This window comes from Synchiropus splendidus, chromosome 10 (assembly GCF_027744825.2).
Source record: "Synchiropus splendidus isolate RoL2022-P1 chromosome 10, RoL_Sspl_1.0, whole genome shotgun sequence".
Classification (NCBI taxonomy): Eukaryota; Metazoa; Chordata; class Actinopteri; order Syngnathiformes; family Callionymidae; genus Synchiropus; species Synchiropus splendidus.
The window spans coordinates 9,949,556-9,967,563 of record NC_071343.1 but is presented as its reverse complement, the minus strand read 5'-3'; the positions used below and the strand labels follow the sequence as shown (position 1 = coordinate 9,967,563).

The following is an 18,008-nucleotide window of genomic DNA, read 5'->3' as shown; positions in this document are numbered from 1 at the left end:
TTCATTTATTTCAAATGAATTAATTTTATTTGGGACTTTATGGCCCCTTTTACCGTTTCCATATATATTTAACACAACAACGGCTGAAGAATTCAATTATTGTAGACATTGAATTTATTCCAACACAATTTATTCTATGATTTATTCCAGCCTAAAAGGTGTTTAAACATGAGGTCATCACCAACCAGGACCTGTTGCTGGGCGGTACCAGTTTCATAAATGGGCTTACAACAGACCATATCTCCTCCAGCATTAGGTCTGAATAAAGGCACAACCATCGGTATTTCATACAGGACATGTATAGAAACATATGAACAATAAAATTAAAAAATGTTTTATTTGAATACGTCCACCTGAAGAGCTTCAGCACATGAGAGCACGACAGAGTCTTTAAATTAAGGCTGTTCAGTCTTCACTCTTCAGTCCCGGAACACGATCCCATCCAGAGAAACGTCCAGGTACCCAGATATCTGGTGAAGTTCTTGATGGGTATCCAGGGATCCGCAGAGAAGTGGCCAAATTAAAACACAGTGGGCAAGTCTTTGCTTGTTCCTCAGTCTAGGAGCTTGGAGTGTTCGATCCTGGTGATGGTCCAGTCTGGTTCCACTCCTTTGGTGAACTCCCTCTGGAACCTGACGGTCCATGTGCAAGAGAACAGAGAAGACAATAACATAAACATGCAAAAAAGGTCCTTACAGACTGTGTGTCCATGCATCGTGATGTTTAATTTCTCCATCACCAGATGACACTTAACTTTCACTTACTCATAGTTGGCCGTCAGCAGCCTCTTAGTTTCTCCTTCCACGTTTCCAATGGCCACTTTAAAAATCTTTGTGCCCTCTAGCGAGTCATCAGGAAGACGTGCGCTGGTCAGGTACCAAAATCGCATCAGGATACTAACAAACTTCCTCCCTGGAAATAATAAAACCAACTGAGTCAGCAAGCAATGAGAACATTGCTAAAGAATTAAGGTAATAAACCGCTCCTGACCATCGTCATCGTAGTAGATCCCCACATCGCTTGGAGTGGTAAACATAATCTCTTCCGGTTCAGCGTACAACGCTGACTTGTAGTTTGATGGAAGCAGGTTACACTTTTCCTCGAGCTTTCCAATCAACTGCAGGTAGATTGTTGATACACATTAGATGTTTTTACTGATGAATTTAGATCATTTAATACACTTGTGCCTCCAATAAAAATGCACACATTAATAAAGTAAATAAAGTAGGAACAGACGTAAGTGTACAAACAAAACAGAGTTTATCAAAAATGATGGCAATTTCCACAAGGGAAAATATTAGTGAACGAAAAGAAAAGAACACCAATAAATATAGTGCAGAAAAAAAAGACAAAACACATCACGAGGAACGTTGGAGAGAAAAAAACCCCCAGAATGTTCTGAACAATAAGAGGTTACAGTTTGGTGGTGTGACTCACATCTTGGGCCACCAGCCCCTCCAGGGCAGAGAACTGACACTTGGACAGAAGCCTGGACACGTGACAGAAGGCCTGTGGATCATGGTTTAAATGATGAGTAATATAGCTGTCACAGTTTGGCGACTATTCATATATGTGCTACAGAAAAAAAATGCAACTCTAAAATAATGCACACAAGAGTAAAATACATAATTAAAATAAAAATGTGAATATCATTTGGCAAATCTTCTGGCGTCTAGAAAAAAATGCATTTATAAAGTATAGTAAAATTCTGTGTTTATTTTTCCTAACAATTCGCGACAATAACGGTGCATTTTTCAATCAGAAAACAAAAACAAACTCATCATATTACTGACTTGTTTTGCGCCTTCTGTAAACTCTTCGATGCTGAACTCGGCATCAAAATACGCCCGGATGAGAAAGTAGTAGATTCGCGTCCGAATCCAAATGAACGGGTTCGTCAAGCCGACCACCACCACCTTTTGGTTCGGTTTCTGATCTCTCCGGTTCGAGCTATAAGGTCGGACCGCTGCTGCGATCGAGGTGACGGGCAGGTGTCTTCTGCTGGACCGGGACCGAGCCAAGGTGTCTTGCAATAACAAGCGAGTGACGCCGAATGTTGATGGAAGCTTGTAAAACCTTGACACTTGAAGCGCCATCTTGTTCCCTGCAAGCGCACTTCCTGTCCGTTTACATAAAGTCGTCGACTAGAAACCATTGCACTATACACGCTGCAAGCACGATGAAAAAAAAAAAACCCAACGAAGTGATATTTAAAAATATAATACAGAAATATGATGTGTAATAAACCGTCATAGTCATTTTTTTCACTTGTTCACTTGTTTCCAGGGGAGCACTTTCAATGTAGCACATCCATTTACATCCGGCCATATACGGATGTAAACAAATGCGGCATGTTGGAGTAAAATGTCTTTGCAAGAAACAACTCCGGTTCCGATATTTGAGGACGTCGACAGAGATATTTTTCTCCGTGATATTTATCCAAGGGTGGGTACGCAATGACATGTGAAATGACATGTGAAATCGATGTTTTATGTGACATGGTACTTGGGTCCGCTGTGGTTCCAGCGTGTTCCGGCTGTGCTCAGGGGGGTGAGTCTGGGTCCGTGCGTGGATCTGTGGGATGTGGAGAGTCTCAGCCACAGAGGGGGAGACCGAGAGGTGAAAATCCACGTGTCTGAAAGTCCTCAGATGAACTTTCTCCACAAAAACTTTGTTTACAAGTGAGGACACAACACACACTCTTGAGGACTGTCTTTGACATACATTAACATAACACTTTCCCCAGCGTCTCCCCGTAATCCTAACCATCTAAAACAAATGACTAAACGTAACCTTTACACTTAACCAAACCTCAACACACCTCAACTGTTTTCCTTTCAGGACCCTTCCCTTCAGTACGTTTGTGAAAAGAGCATCAGAACAGAAGCACTCAGACTTCTTCATCTGTGAGGTGACTCTTTTTCATCCTTCTCTGCTTTCTCAAGTAACCATTTAATAAATTATCTGATTTTTATTCTCCACCATTGTTTGTCTTCTTTTCAGGATGAATGTTATTATTTAAGATCACTTGGGGAAGACGTGCGAAAGGTACAAAGATCAGTGTTTTGCAGGGCATTTCACATATTGACTTCAAATCAGATCTGAGATGTCATAGATGATGCTGGTCTGACAGGAGCCAGCTGATCTGAAGAAGCAGTTCCCGGACTTGGCCCAGGACTTCCACCTTCCGGACTTCTTTGAGCCGCATCAGTTCTTCTCCAGCGTGTTCCGGATCAGCTCCTGTGGCCTGCAGCTCTGGACACACTACGATGTGAGTGCTGCAGCCTTCCTGGTGACCTGTCTCAGTCTTGAGTGTGTGTTTGTGTGTAGGTGATGGACAACCTGCTCGCTCAGGTGACAGGCAGGAAGAGGGTGGTTCTGTTCAGCCCGCAGGATGCCTTACATCTCTACCTGTCAGGTAAGTTAGCTGCACCCATCAGAAGTGAAAAATTCAAATACCAGTCAAAATTAAATACAACTACACCACTTATATTTTGTGTCTGGACTTGTCAAGACCGAATAAAATGTCTTGCAAAGAAAGAAAAGCATCATATTTAGCTGCAGAGTCAGAATGGGTCATTCTCCCTGATCTGCTGAAGGACGTCTACTCCAGCTCCTCTTTTACCCGAAACATCAAACTGTTCTGAAACTTTTAAACTTTTTAGACTTTTAAATGTACAAAAATGTGTGATTAATGAAAAAGTAAATAAATAATTCTCAAGTTTATATTGTAATGAAAATGTATAAAATAAAAATGTTTTGTTTTGTTTATTTTGCTTTCAAATTCTTATGCATTCTTATGCATTTCTAATCTGTCTCACTAATCACTTTCTTGCGTATAAACAAGTGAAAATTAATATATATATATATATTTCTAATTTTTTAAAACTGTTAATTTTTGTTCTCAAAATAAATGCGTCCATCAACGTAATTCATTAATGAAATACTAATTGATGAGCACAAGGGGGCGGTGTAGGGTAAAGCAACGCTAAACGGTTGCTATAAAAGAGGAACGCGTTGAAGTCAGTGGTTATACATAATATGATGGCCAATTGTTGGATGACCTTCTGCGCCGTAACTTTTGCTTGTTCTTCATGAATGGGTTCCTGCTTGACCATTTAGGTGACAAATCAGAAGTGGTGGACATCGACCGTCCTGACCTGACTGTGTTCCCCAACTTTGTGAAGGCAACCAGACACGAATGTGTGCTGGAGTCTGGAGACTTGCTCTTCATACCCGGTGAGTCCACAAACCCCCCCGTGCAAGTCTTGTCCAGGATCCTCTGACTTTGTCTCTCCTCAGCTTTGTGGTTCCACAACACTCTGGCGCTCCAGTTTGGAGTCGGTGTCAACGTCTTCTGGCGCCATTTACCAGAAGACAGCTACGACAGAAAAGATCCGTACGGGAACAAGGACCCGGTGGCAGCGGCAAGAGCCCTACAGGGCCTGGAGAGGGCGCTAAATGCTCTGGAAGAACTTCCACCGGATTACAGGGACTTTTACGGGCGCAGGATGATCCAGAGGATCCAGAAACGGACTCAACAATTGGACTCTCATGTCTGAATACGGATGAGTCACAAATAAAACCTTCCCTTTTTGAACCAAAACGCAAATTTGGCCAACTTGCTCTTTAAGAGGCAAAAATTAACTAGTGAGTCAAAGAAGGAGGTGGAGGGAGGAAGAGGGTGAGTGATGAATGAGGCAAGTATTGGCTCTTAAACATATATAACATAGAGAGAGAGAGTGAGCAATAAACCGTGACGGAGACACACACCAGTGGAAACCTGCTGCGATGGATTTATTGTGACGTGAAGCCTGAAAACAGGAAGCGATGATGTCACGAGCTACAGCTACGTCACACAAATTCAATGAATAGTTTGGCTCCAAGATGAGGAGCAGTGTGTGTGATGAGGGGGAAAAAAAAAGCAGCCGTCATTCATTCATTACAAACACACACACACACATTATACACACTGAGTCCCTGCAGAAGTGACAGCCCGGAGCAGGGTGCCGGTCTCTCCAGGCAAGGAAGGCAAGTGATCATGTGACTGAGGCAGCAGGACGAAGGGCAGTGCAACGTGGTGTGGTGCCACCTGTTTTCCGTCACGATTCAGTGTCGACTCATCCTGCAAAGCACAGTTTGTTCGTTCTTGTTCTGCCAGTTTTTTTGCGGGGGGACGGTGGGTCCGATGGGTCTACGGCGTCTGCGCCATCCCCCGGCTGGACTTCATCTTCTCCAGTCTTTTGTTGAGGTGGCTGTTGTTGGACTCCAGTTCGTCGATCTTGTCCAGTGCTGAGCGAAGCTGAGGAGGAGATGAAACCCGTGTCAAACACTGTCCAGACACCATTAAACACGGCGTGAATTTCTTCTACATCTCTTTGCAGCTTCCTCTTTTCCGCCTTCAGCTCGTCCTCCACCTTCTCTGCGTTTTCGGCGGCTGACTTGTAGCGAGTCACCTGACCCTCCAGTCTGCTCACCTGGAGACCATAAACTCATTTCAGACAATCCACCGTGTTGGCAGAGAACAGAGAGACTCGTAAAAGTACGTTTTGTTCCAACGCCGTCACTTCCTGCTCAGCCTTCACCAGCTTGAACTTCATGTCGTTCACCTGTCTGCTGGAGTCTCCTGTAACACCAGGCAAGGAGAAGACAGGTGATGAGGACGATGCCACGCTGACAGGCCAGAAGGACCACAGTCCTTAAAGACACTGGAATATACTTTGAGCATCAATGAGGTTCGGATCGCCACCGTTTTCAAGAACCGGATTGTCTGGGCTGGAATCGCTTTCTGTGCCATTTCTTGTCGTCTTCTGGTCCAACTGGGTCTTAAGCTTCTTGATCTGTGTACCAGGAAGAACATTGGATGGTGCAGAAAAGGAACTGTCTTGGTGTCAACAACCACACAAATGGTCACATTTATGATTTTCACACCACGCATCGGTCATATTGCTCTAACATTATTCTGTTATAGATCATTAAAGGTAAAGTTATATGATAAACCATATTCTTACCTATGTTTTACATTTCTCAATGAGATGATAAAACAACAATAAATTGAATGAAATAATAAGTTCATTGTTTTTTCTTGTGTTAATTTGCCTTGTTTGCAAATAATTATCCATTTCAATAACTATAAATTTATGTTTAATCTTTTTCATTTTTTTTTTTACAAATAAAATCAGAAAATCTTTCATCATTGTACAAAAAACATGAGACATTGAATCATATCAATGACATAATAATTAATAATATAATTTACATAAAATATATAAGTTAAATTAATTTAAAAATGAAAATATATAAATCCTGTCACCATCAGAAAATAGAAAAGCATGAAGTGTGAGCTGTATGTTTTCTGCCCTTTTCAACTGAAAAATAATACTATTAATAAAAAAAAATAAAAATAAAAATAGCAGTGTATCCGCAGAATTTTGTGTTCATTTAGATGACAAAGGCTGGATTTACTTTTGCATTTTGTGGCTCCTTACCAATAATAGAATGATTTGCTGAGATCTTTTGAAAAATAAAATCCTAAATAAAATAAAATAAACTATTACTTTTAATGAATAAATCCCTATATAAAGCCTTTCTCTGAATATTGCGTCCTTTCACAATTCATATTTTATATCTAATTGAAAGATGTATTTTTCTATTATAAGCTAACTTTAGCGTATAAACTGATGTTAGTGTCTCTCACCTGCTCGATCATTTTCTCTCGCTCGTCCACCAGTTTCCTCAGACGAATTTCTGAAAGTCAAGAATAAAGTTGCAGCTTCAGCAGCATCACAAACAGCGACGCCATTATTCATGTTGACAGGTTAAAACAGAAGTCAACATACCAGGGGTGGGTGGAGCCAAAGAGATGGTGGGTGGGGTCTGATGCATGCAACAGAACAGGCATCCATGAGGGGGCGGTGGTGAGCAGGTAGGTGGGGGGGAGGAGGAGGGGAAGTTAGCATGCACACACTGTGGAGAGGAGGGTCAACGTGGCGGCACACAAACACACTACTACAATTTAGTGAGGAAAAAAAATCTCATCAGATTTAATCTCATTTGACATTTCAGGAGTGACAGGTGGATTTATTGATATTTTGGACAGAAAAAAAAGAATCATGTGACAGTGCCCGGTCAATATTTTATACCTGGTTAATATGTTTTGGAATGGTAATATTCTTAAGAAACCAACAAGTGGAAACATTGTGAACAGAGCTAAAACATGCTCAACAGTAATTCAACTTTTACTTAAAAACTGGAAAACCAACATTGGAAAATCACTGATTTTGCTTGATCAAGTTATGGAAATATCACTGGGGTATCATGTCAATTGTGCTGTACTTTACAGGACGAGTCAAGATGAAAATGAGATGATAAAGTGCCTTGCTTTGACTTTGGTTTCCCAGTTTTGGAAAATGTCATTAAAACAGGGATAAAAACAGAGTTCCACTCTTGCTCATGGAATTTCAGCCAGAAGACAAAAAAGATTTTGCCTTTCAATAACAAAAAGTGCAAAGCGTTTTGAACATTTTAAAACCTCCATTAACTAAAAAAAACTAAAATATTGGGCTAGGACATCTTACACTCCTCTCTGCCTTTTCCTTTGCCTTTCTTGTTATTTTTCTTTGGCTGTGGCTCGTCTTTGTTGGGGCCCGTGTGGGCTGGATGACTAAACCCAGGCGTGTCGGTCTTGTCATCCACTTGGCAAGAACCTGTTGCAGTTACTTTGATAGGAGTTTCTTCAGCGATGCTTGCTCTGGGTGAATCTGCGGCACAGACGTCCTCCTTCTTGCTTTCCAGAGTTGCTTCTTCAGACAAGTGCAGGGCCTTGGAGTCTCCATCCAACAGGCCACCGACATCTTCGGTCCACTCCTCTGTCGTGGTGCTTCTGATGGACGGGCTGTCATCTATTGCCTCTGCGAGAACTTCAAGAGCCTCCTCAGCATCCTCCACCTCTGGACTGTCGTTGAGGTCAACCGCTGACTCGAAATCCAGTTCATCAAAATCAAAAGACTGACCCTCCTCCTCATCTTCATCGCACCCCTCCTCATTGCCTGGTCTGCTAATCCGAGCTGCATCTTCGAGTGGCTCCTCCAAACCTGCTTCACTCCTTCCCTTGCTGCTCTGGTTTTCTTCTTCAGCTTCAGCAGCCTCTTCAGCTAGACACTCCTGTGCCTCAGAGGTAATGCTCTCAAATGAGGCAGACTCTGGTGTTGCCACATCGGGACCCGAGGTCGGCATCTTTGGAGCATCACACTGGGCTTTTGCTTGACTGGGAAGTTCTTGAGAAACACGTGTTTTAGTGTCAGCTGCATTGTCTCGCTCCAATATCGCCAAATCTTCATCTGGTTTCTCAAATGAATCCACAACATCTGAGTCAGGGTGAGCACTAACTTTTTCTTGTTCTTCTGGCACATCAGTTTGCTTCTGAGAATCATCATACGCCAGCATGGGTGCTACCTCACTGCAGTGGTCGCCATCAGAGGCAGGAGTTTCAGAAACCTCAGGACCGTTCGTAAGAGCTTCAGTGGGCTGACTGGAGACACCCAGATAGTCTATGAGAGAATCTTCGCCAATATTTTCTCTGGCAATATCACCACAACCTTTCGACCCCTCCTCAACAGCATCGACAAGTCCAACACCAGAGTCAGATTGTTGGTCCAGCTCCACAATTGGTTCTGTTTTTGACTCAGGAAGTGCAGCAGAGGCAGAAGAACATTCCTCTCCCAGCATTTCCGAACTCTGCTCACCCACAGGAGACTCTTCCTGTAGCAATTCTGGTCCACCTGAATCTAAATCTGCGAGGCCCATCTTTAAGACATCACAATAGGAGATGTTCTCATTGAACACTAGAGCACTTCTTTCTGTAGGACCTTCATCCAGGTGAACAGTTTGAGGGCAAGCCATTGTTTCATGAGCCTCCTCTTTGTCAACAGTAGAAGCAATCAGAGGCTCTCTGACCTCCACATCGTTCGGCTCACTCTCCACAAGGTCCACCTGACACTTATCAGATGGTTCTACATCTGTCTCAACCTCGGCCTCTTGTCTTGTCAGCCCATCAGACGTGTCACTCACTTCAGTGTTCTCTGTGGAAGTTTCCACCTCTCTATCCTCTGGACTCGTCGGATCACTCAAGACTTCAGTTGGTTCCACTCCATCTCCAACCGTGACGTCTTGTTCTCCCAGCTCAGGCGATTCTTGAGTGGGTTCTTGATCATTTCCACCTGTGATGTCCTCTCCTGTCTGCTCAAAACAGGCTTGGCTTATTTGAGAATCAAGTGCAGGTTCTAGAATATCTACTGCCAGATCTGTTTGGGAACCTTGGACACTTTGGATTTGGTTATCCACCAGTGTGTCTACAAGTTCAACAGGTTCTGTTGCAGGGTTACTGTTCAGCTCACTGTCAAGACTCTGCTGCTCACACACAGCTTCAACAGTAAGACCTTCTTTCTTGACCTCAAATGCTTCTGTGTTCTCCGTCCTGTTGCTTTCTTCCTCCTTCTTTTCCTCCTGAGACGCACCTTTCTTCTTGCCTTTGCGTTTCTTTTTCTTCTTTTTCCCAGCAGAAGACTGACTTGGAGGTTTGCTCAAAACCTCCTCAGCAGCAGCATGTTGTGTTTCATTGTTGACAGGCAGCTGCCCCTGGTCAGTCTTTGTGACAACGATAGACTTCTGTGGTTCCTCTTCAAATTTAGGACATGGTTCACCTTCTTTTAGGTCTTCTTCTAAGAAGTTTTTAGCCTTGTTAAAATCACCAACAGGTCTTTCTGGTGCTGGTTTGTTGCTGTCCCCCAGTGATTCGGCGATTGGTACCTCAGGAGACGTTTCATCTGCAGTATTTTCGATCACTTCAAGACCCTCAATTTGGGAACCTTCATTGTCTCCTGTGGTTACAATACCATGTCCTGACAACAACAACTGTTCCACGAGCAGTTCTGTGCTTTCACAAGATGTTGTATCTCCAGGTTTGTCATGGTTGTCCTGTCTGCCCTGAAACAATCCTTGCTCCTGCTCCTCTTGCTCTTCTCCAGACCTTAAATCTTCCGTGTTTCCTGAGAGATCACGAAGAGCAAATTGTGACTTTAACGACTTTGGAGCTTCAAGTGCGACAGATGAAGAGAAAGACCTGAAGCACCAAAGAGCAGCACAGAGCCTGAAAAGATCACAAGAAGCACCAGAGCCTGAGAAGAAAGAGACTGATTCCCAGTCGGCATGATTGAAGAAAACAAAGTTGGCCACCAGCTCACTTTCATTCGAATCACCAGGGTGGACGATTTAATAGACAGTATTTTTCCCCAAATAGTGGAGCAAGATTTCAACCTAAACAACATTAACATGAGATTTTTCTTAAGACGGGCAAGCAGGAAACACAAATCACACTATGAGTGAAGAAGCAGCGGAACATGCAGTTAGCAGGAAACTCCACAAGAGGGAGGGATTAGTGACAGGGAAGCCGCACGCCTCAGGAAGGTGAGAGGTCAACTTCTAATATCAACACGTTGGAAAATATTTGTAGTGCAACATATTTACCTCCTCACTTTCGTCATGAGGCATGGGGCTTACTTTTCATCGATGAAAAACACTTCATTCCAAAATGAAATCTTATGACTGCTGTAAGGGCATGTAATATCTTGATTTACAGTTCTGCCTTAAAATTTTCTCAGTGAAAATACCTGACCTTCATATGGGTTCATATACCATGTATAATATTTAAATGCTCACAAGCGTTTTAGTCATCATTAGCCATGTTGAGGACTGTTTTAAGCCAACTCACATTGCTGACTTTTCTCAGTACATAAAACATTTTATTGCACATTTTCTGTAATAGTGTGGGATTCTTTGGGCGATCAGATCAGATCTGTATTGTTGAAACAATAAAAAAAGGATTTTCCTGTTCACATGTAAAGGTTGCCAGACCAAGTTGCTCCATGAGATTTTGTCCACTAGTGATGAACGGACGAGTGGCGACACAGAGGCCCTTCACAACCGACAGTGCTGGTTCTGGAACCAGTGCTGTTGTGGGTTCTCAGAACCATAGTAGAGTTTAAGCAGTGGGAGAAACAGAAGTTAACAACGCACCCACAAAATAAGTTGCACTGACATTCTGAAAGCGTTTCAAATTTCCATTGGGGAACTAGGTTTTGAAAGGCCTCTCAGTCTCCTGCTCACTGACTGGCTCAATGAAGTAGCATGAGCCACATGAGATCAGAGCACATAGTGATACGCAGTGTTGTGTTTATGTGCATTATTATAAAATAAAGATTGTGTTTCAGGCCCTACGGTGGCAGATAAATGTTCCGCATCTTTTGAAGATTCTGGCTCTGAAGCTCAGCTCCAGAGGAAGCTTAATACAATTGTAGAGATGTTGTGAAACCATTATAAAAGTGTGGTCATGTGTCTTTTCAAGGCTTGAACTATACAGAAATTATTCACATTTGGCTCTTATTTTGTGCATTTACCCTGATCACAGGAGGTTCTGGACCTTGACCCTAGTCATAATTGTACAATTATTCAGGAACCAGGATAGGTCTGGTGTTTCTATGCAAATTATGAGAAAATTATGAAAATCTGATTTAAATATGGGACTTCATCATTGTGGAATGAAATGCTTTAGAGCGTTTAACTACTAAAAAAAGAGGTTGTATTACCCAGCATGCTGTTTCCTTCTAGAGGTGACGTTTGTGAAATCTGTTCGGAGGTTGACTCTCCACTGGCCCCCCCGTCGTTTGGTGTCTCGGTCAGATCTCCGTTTATGTTCAGATCAGGTCCCAGGACGATTCCGTGTTTCTAAACAAAGTGGGAAAAAGACATTAACAGTCTGGACGCTAAGCCCACGCCTCATTCAGGGCGACTTAAACTTAAGCCTTTGGTCAGGGTCCGTGCTTCACCATAGTTGAGGTGGAATAAATGACAAACTCTCAAGCAAGAGAAGAGGGCAACAACATGATACAACAACCCTATTCATCAGTCCGATAACTCTCCTGCATGTCAGTCATAAAGTACTTCTGGATTCTGTACCTTCAGAATATCCTTCAGCTTCACCACCTCTTCCCTGAGCTCGTCTCGCTCAGTTCGGATGGCGTCTGTGTATTCTTTCTGTCGTTCTAAGGCCTGACAGTGAGGCGCAGCAGAGGGGGAAGAGCAGAGAAAGAGGTAAAGGAAAGAGTCATGCCAAGAAATCCAGCCGGAACAGAAAAGCTTTAGTGCCCAGACGCTGTACCCCAATTTTTTTATCCTTCCACTCCACCGTCTCCTGCAGGTCTGATATCTCTCTAGTAAAACCTTCCTGCTTGATGCGCAGCTGGCGGATCTCCTGAAGAGCAGGTGACGGGCAGACAGCAAAGGGGAGAAAGTGAGTGAAGAAAAAGATGTGAAAGGGTGACAGCAGAGCAGCATGAAATCCTCCTTGTCTCAGCGACCCACTGCAGTACTCACGTTTAGCAGCTCTTCACTCTGTTTGAGAGTCTCTTTCATTTCATTGAATTGGAACTGTAGAACCTTGTGAGCTTGTTTCTCTCGTTCGTGCTCCTGAGGACGACCAAACACAATAACAGACATGTTAAATTCAAACAGATCTGGACTCTATCAAGAAGGATATGGATCTGCTTTCCACCAACTAGGAGTACTCACTTCTGAGTCCTGCAGCAGGAGGAGAAAACACGTTCGTTGCAAAGAGTTAAACTACAGCTTAAACGCGCTAATTATAATCCAACTTCACTGGATTGGTCTGGTGCGATTAACTGTGATACATTTATTATCCTGTAGATCCACCAACTAATTGGATTTTTTTTAAATTGATCTGTACAAATGGAAACAAAGAATATTGGGTCCCACTTACTCGCCTCATTAATAAAGACACCAAACCCTTGCAGTCAATTTCAAATGCAACAATGAGGCACAAACTTATCCCCTCATTCTCTCACAATCCTTTTCCAAAAATGCAGTCTTTGAACAGGTAAGGGTTGTTGGTTCACTAGGGCCTCAGTTCATCGACTAACTGAAACCCTAGTATTTATATAAATTCGGCCAACTTTTGATGGTTAAAAATTGAGCCACTTTATTGGTATCCCATTTTTGACAACAGACCACTCAAATTCTAAAACAAATTATTTGTGACTTAATGCAAAAGATGGTCAAGTTTCCGAACACATCTACAGCAGTACGTAGGAATGAAGTCGGGTAGCTTCTTTGATACTACTCAACTCTGATGCTGCTGATTGCTGCCTAGAAATCCAGGGCTACTCAACGTGGGTGTCGCTGAGCCCAGCACATCTGAGTGAGAGCCTGTGATGTGACGTGGTACAGTGGCAGGTTGAGTTGCTCAAACTGTTGGCCAGGTTTAACTGCCTTAGTGTTGTTCATTGGTCGGAACAGACCAATGGCTCCACACTCACCTTGACTTTCTCCTCGTACTCTCGTCTAGACTCGGACAGCAGCTCCTCCAGCTCCATCAATGAGTCCTTGAGCGTGTCCACGTGGTACATGAGGTTGTTTTTCTCATTATCCAGCTGAGCGTTGGACACCATGGCCTTCCGGTACTTCTCCTCCACCTCAGCCAAGGCATCCTGGTATGTACACACAAGACCAGAGTCACTGCATTCATAATTTGTAGATAGAACATCAGAGAGACTGTAAAGGAAGTAGAAGGCAAAACAGGCGAAAACGATACTTTGACTATGCCTGTGAAGCTTTATAAAATACTGGAAAAACTACTAGGCAGCTTCTTTTAACCTCAAACCATTCAACACAGTGTGGTCACTGTGGTCCAGAGGACATCATGCTTGTCTGGCTAATATACCTTCACTTCTTTTAGGTTCTGTGTGTATTTGGTTTCCACATCCTGAATCTGATCCTTCAGCTCATGAATCTCCTGGTGAGCGGCAGCAGAGAAGCAGCAAGATGAGAGGAGGGAGGGAAATTTGGAGAAATAAAGAAGAGTGATTATAGACTCAGACACTTCAGAAGAAAGTGAACTGATGGTGAGTACATGCTGCGTTGGCAGGACAATGGTAAGAAGTGGATTTAGAGTCAGGTTATTTGCTTAGCTCAGCAAACAAGCAACTCAGATGAGAAGGAAAAGAGTTAATCCAACTCACAAATCTGTGTACACACACAGACACGCGCACACACACAAAGGAACGTGGAATTAAACAAACAAAAGAAGACGCACACATAGTGACTCACACGCAGAAAGACTCACAGGTATACACACACCTTAATTTCTCTGATTGACGTCTCTGCGTCCACAGTGATCGCCGTCTCTCCACTTCCTCTGCGAGAGGAAGTCCCGCCCAGTGAAATGAGGGTCCCTGCTGTCAGTGCCGAAGCTGCCCGAGATCCCTGAGCACAGACAGCACTCCCTTTATAATCTCACCGCTGCAGCAGGCCTCCATGCTCTGGTGTCAGAGACTGAGAAACTCACCTTCTCCAGGTAGTCCCGGTCATCCACCTGTGGAGATGGACAACAACAGTGAGGAGAAACGTCAAGCTTGCACGGACGGAGAGGAAAACATGAAACGTTTAAAGTCATTGCAGTTCAAGTCACTTCAACAGGCTGAAATAGAAAGACGACAACGGTGACCAATATCAAACCAAACATTTCTAAAATATGTCCCGATCGAGCAGCTGAGGTCACAGCAGGTCACACTGTTGTATCTCGCTTCAAGTTGCCATAGTCAACACACTCTGACGGACAGCATACAGTTCCACCTCACTCACGTCGGGGAAGTCAGGAATAGTGACGTCATCTAGGTCTCTGCTGCTTGCTGCACTTCTCAGGTAACTGGCGACTGAACCGCAGTTGTCCTGTAATGACCACCAGGGGGCGAACGACGACAAACAATCCAGTCAGAAACACCAGTCAATGAAAGCGTTTCTAAAGCGTTCCATTCACTTTTAATTACTTGTACGCCATATATGTGCCCATTATAATATTTTTTTAGGTTGACTGCCCAAACACAAAGCTCAAGATACTGTGAGAAGGTAAACAAAGGCAGATCGAATAGGATCACAGTGCAAATGTTTTTTTTTTTTTTTTTTTTTTTTTTTTACAAAATTTGTTTCAGTTTCAGTCATTTCCACGAATTTTCCAGCTTTTCATGAGTATATAACCCATGTGGAGCAGCAACTGCTGGGTTCATGGTCATTGGTAAGGACATTGATATTACGAAATTGAAGGTGACGATATGACACAAAACCGAACCAGAGCCATTTGTCTTCAACAGTTGTTGTCATAACAAAGCAGGAGTAACAACTACAGAAAAATACTACCACAACATTTTGCCTATAGAATGGTCATCATCACCCGGTACTGGCTCAACAAGCCTCCATCACAACAATAGCATAGAAACTCCTGAGACTGCTTCCGATAAGAAAGGACAGCAAAACTTGGAGACCATTCTTAAACATCAGCTTCTCACCACTGGGCTGGCACGGGCTGAACTGGCCCTACTGGAGGCTCTGGAGCTGGTCCCACGGTAGCTACTGTATTCTAGAGGCTGCAAGGAAACGACACCATCAGCTAAGAGGGATGCACTAAAATATGTATTGCATGCTTATAGGCCATCGGCTACACCTGAAACCAACAACAGCACAAACACAACCATATTAAAACCACCACTAGTGCAGGCAGACAAACTCAATCCAATAATACTAAGAGACAATTCCATAGTGTGTTAGTGTTTGCTTTTTATTTACATAACATAAAGTTAGGAATGACTAAATGTATGTTATTTGCAAATGTTTTACTCAATATCTGCTAGCAAGGTTAAACTTAAGATCAGCCGTGCAGACTCTTTCAATAAATTGCCAAAAATCTTTGTAACAAAACAAAGTTCCATGACGACAGACCATGTTGTCTAGTTTCAATAATTAAAATCCGACACAAACCTTCTTCTGGTGGGAAAAAAGTATTTAATAAGATCTGAATATCAAGAAAATTACAGAAGACATGACGCATTCCAGCAGGACCCTTTGCCATACAAAAGTTGTCATTTGCAAATATACGTAAGACTTTCCTAAAATGACATTTTATAGGTTTTCAAAGATGTTCAACAGATTTTTCACTGCATCTGTAAAAAATATTCCAATTATATTCCAAATATCCAATTATATGCTTAGATATTCTTAGAGAGATCAGTAAAATGAAATTGGTAGACAACAGTATATGATACAAGTATTACTAGTACTGTTATAATTTATTGTTATCATTACATACATCATTTTATCATGGCTAATATTTCTTATTATTGTTATACTTGTAAGTATATGACTAAATATAAGCAATAAGAATTTAAAACACCTCTCAAATCGTGTTAATAAAGTAGCCTGTCTTTTTGTCTTCCATATACAAGAAGCTAATTGTACGGAAAAAAAAAAAAGGGATTGTCAACATTGTACGATAACTTGTTTATTAGACATCTTTTGTTAGCTTAACAAGCCGGAACTTTGACTAGGATCATGCTGCTAATTACCCAAAACACACAACAACAAGTACTTAACAGAAACTGATGTTGTGTGAGTGAGTGAGTCATTAAAAATATCAAACCATGCTATTATCTTAAACACACACTGGTCAAATAACTTGACGGCACACCCAAAGGCGACAACACACTCTGTAACAGCCTTACGTGAGAAGTGGAACCAATGACACGGCGAGACCCACTACAGAGGCTCTCTTCATACAGTGAATTCTGGACAGTCAAGACAAGTCACATTACTCGAAGAATTATGCTCAAAAAGCCATGGCCATAAAAAGTTCTGGAAGACTCTAGTGGAAAAAAGTTGGTGTTCAACAAATGTGATCCGAGTCCGGTGTATTTCACATCATGAACCGCAGATGTGCACAAGATATCACTTACACTCTCCAGCAAGTGAGATTACATGGGGTAAAGTCTCTCAACAATAGCCACAATCATGACAAGAACATGGAGGTTGACCCAAAGCTGCAGCGTTGTATGTTAACAGTTAGGCTCATCCATCAGGAAGTGGGGTATTGAACAGAGTAATGTACGAAGCCTGTCGGCGAAAACCAACACTGACAGAGATATGTGGGGGCAAGTTGTAGCCCCAAAGTGTTGCCAAGTTGTGAGTGTTCAACAAGTTGTAAAAGAGTGCATGAGTTCATCACAAGACCTGCGTTTCATGAGCGCCATTGGATTCCTGCAACAATCATAGCCCCCAACTGCTTATTATAATAATGATATCTGGGTGCAACATTCACTCTAGATTAGATTTCTGTGATTGAGTATTTGAAGTAACCCTCCTGAAGTTCGAGCCAACATGCGTTCCCTGGGGACAGACGAGCCTGGTAGTATCAGGTGCCCAGAAGAACACTGCGGTGATAATTACGGGTGTCAGTTACTGCTGAGTGGAGGCTAAAGAGGTGAAGGGTCAGTATGAAAGAAAAATGGAGCAACCCCTGCTGCTGGCTGAGCTGACTTAGTGACTTGTAGAACTGCAACAAAGGACCTGATGCTGAAACTGTGATGCAGAAACGGCCAGTTTCACATACAGACCTGGTAACCATTGAAAGATGAACCTGGGTTTCTGGAAGAAGAAAGACCATTGAGGCTGTACAAGTCAGAGGACGCATACGATGCCTGCAGGGAGTGAGATGAACCAGAAGAAAAAAGAGAGATGCATAAAAATATAATCCTTCACTTTTTTACTATTGATGTGAGACCCAAAAGTATATGATATTGCATCAAAAAAAGTTATTTTATTACACACAGATAATATGTACTCTGTTATCTGAGCACTAGAAATGATAGAAATGGCCGTAAGGTATTTTAATCGAAGAAAAAACATGGATAGTTTCCCAGAACTAGCAATTACAATAGCTGGGCCCTGTTGGGCCAACGCTTGTGGTATCAGCAGCCAGTGATTACAATATCATCCCTCCTTACATCGTAACGGTATCTTCATGTGTAATACCTGCAATCACCATGCCAAACCCTGAGGCAGTTTTTTCAGTAACCTTAACAGCAGACTTGTGAGCTTGAACACTGATCTTT

At 42.6% G+C, this 18,008-nt stretch overlaps 3 protein-coding genes across 28 annotated transcripts in view; 1 reads left to right on the top strand and 2 right to left on the bottom strand.

The window, feature by feature from the left end:
• Nucleotides 1-117: 117 nt before the first annotated feature.
• On the bottom strand, nucleotides 118-2,100 carry maip1 (matrix AAA peptidase interacting protein 1). 2 transcript variants are annotated; one of them, XM_053877484.1, is made up of 5 exons: nucleotides 1,794-2,100; nucleotides 1,438-1,509; nucleotides 991-1,117; nucleotides 765-912; nucleotides 119-632 (listed from the first exon to the last, which is right to left on the bottom strand). In XM_053877484.1, exons 1-5 carry the CDS (start codon nucleotides 2,094-2,096, stop codon nucleotides 554-556), a joined length of 729 nt encoding a protein of 242 aa, XP_053733459.1. In that variant the 5' UTR covers nucleotides 2,097-2,100; the 3' UTR covers nucleotides 119-553. The 2 variants fall into 2 exon arrangements, with proteins under 2 accessions (XP_053733460.1, XP_053733459.1); XM_053877485.1 differs by lacking the exon at nucleotides 1,438-1,509 and having other exon boundaries at nucleotides 118-632.
• A 227-nt stretch (nucleotides 2,101-2,327) lies between these two features.
• On the top strand, nucleotides 2,328-6,077 carry tyw5 (tRNA-yW synthesizing protein 5). Its single transcript, XM_053876457.1, has 8 exons — nucleotides 2,328-2,445; nucleotides 2,527-2,681; nucleotides 2,842-2,911; nucleotides 3,004-3,048; nucleotides 3,134-3,271; nucleotides 3,331-3,418; nucleotides 4,123-4,239; nucleotides 4,303-6,077. Exons 1-8 carry the CDS (start codon nucleotides 2,365-2,367, stop codon nucleotides 4,560-4,562), a joined length of 954 nt encoding a protein of 317 aa, XP_053732432.1. The 5' UTR covers nucleotides 2,328-2,364; the 3' UTR covers nucleotides 4,563-6,077.
• Nucleotides 4,577-18,008, bottom strand: part of lrrfip1a (leucine rich repeat (in FLII) interacting protein 1a) — a 36,542-nt gene continuing 23,110 nt past the window's right edge. For 4 of the 25 annotated variants that reach the window (XM_053876429.1, XM_053876431.1, XM_053876432.1 and 1 more), the window contains 13 exons: nucleotides 17,511-17,594; nucleotides 16,623-16,685; nucleotides 15,414-15,491; nucleotides 14,713-14,799; nucleotides 14,417-14,443; nucleotides 14,209-14,334; nucleotides 13,793-13,864; nucleotides 13,389-13,559; nucleotides 12,430-12,522; nucleotides 12,215-12,307; nucleotides 12,013-12,105; nucleotides 11,643-11,781; nucleotides 6,888-10,046 (listed from right to left, as the gene is read on the bottom strand). In XM_053876429.1, the coding sequence (XP_053732404.1) occupies nucleotides 7,564-10,046; nucleotides 11,643-11,781; nucleotides 12,013-12,105; nucleotides 12,215-12,307; nucleotides 12,430-12,522; nucleotides 13,389-13,559; nucleotides 13,793-13,864; nucleotides 14,209-14,334; nucleotides 14,417-14,443; nucleotides 14,713-14,799; nucleotides 15,414-15,491; nucleotides 16,623-16,685; nucleotides 17,511-17,594 (3,609 nt within the window). In that variant the 3' untranslated portion in view covers nucleotides 6,888-7,563. Of the gene's footprint in view, nucleotides 5,303-5,372; nucleotides 5,478-5,546; nucleotides 5,627-5,719; nucleotides 5,841-6,697; nucleotides 6,748-6,886; nucleotides 10,047-11,642; nucleotides 11,782-12,012; nucleotides 12,106-12,214; nucleotides 12,308-12,429; nucleotides 12,523-13,388; nucleotides 13,560-13,792; nucleotides 13,865-14,208; nucleotides 14,335-14,416; nucleotides 14,444-14,712; nucleotides 14,800-15,413; nucleotides 15,492-16,622; nucleotides 16,686-17,510; nucleotides 17,595-18,008 lie in introns of those variants that run through there. The other 21 variants (XM_053876440.1, XM_053876443.1, XM_053876446.1 and 18 more) reach the window with 11 other exon arrangements.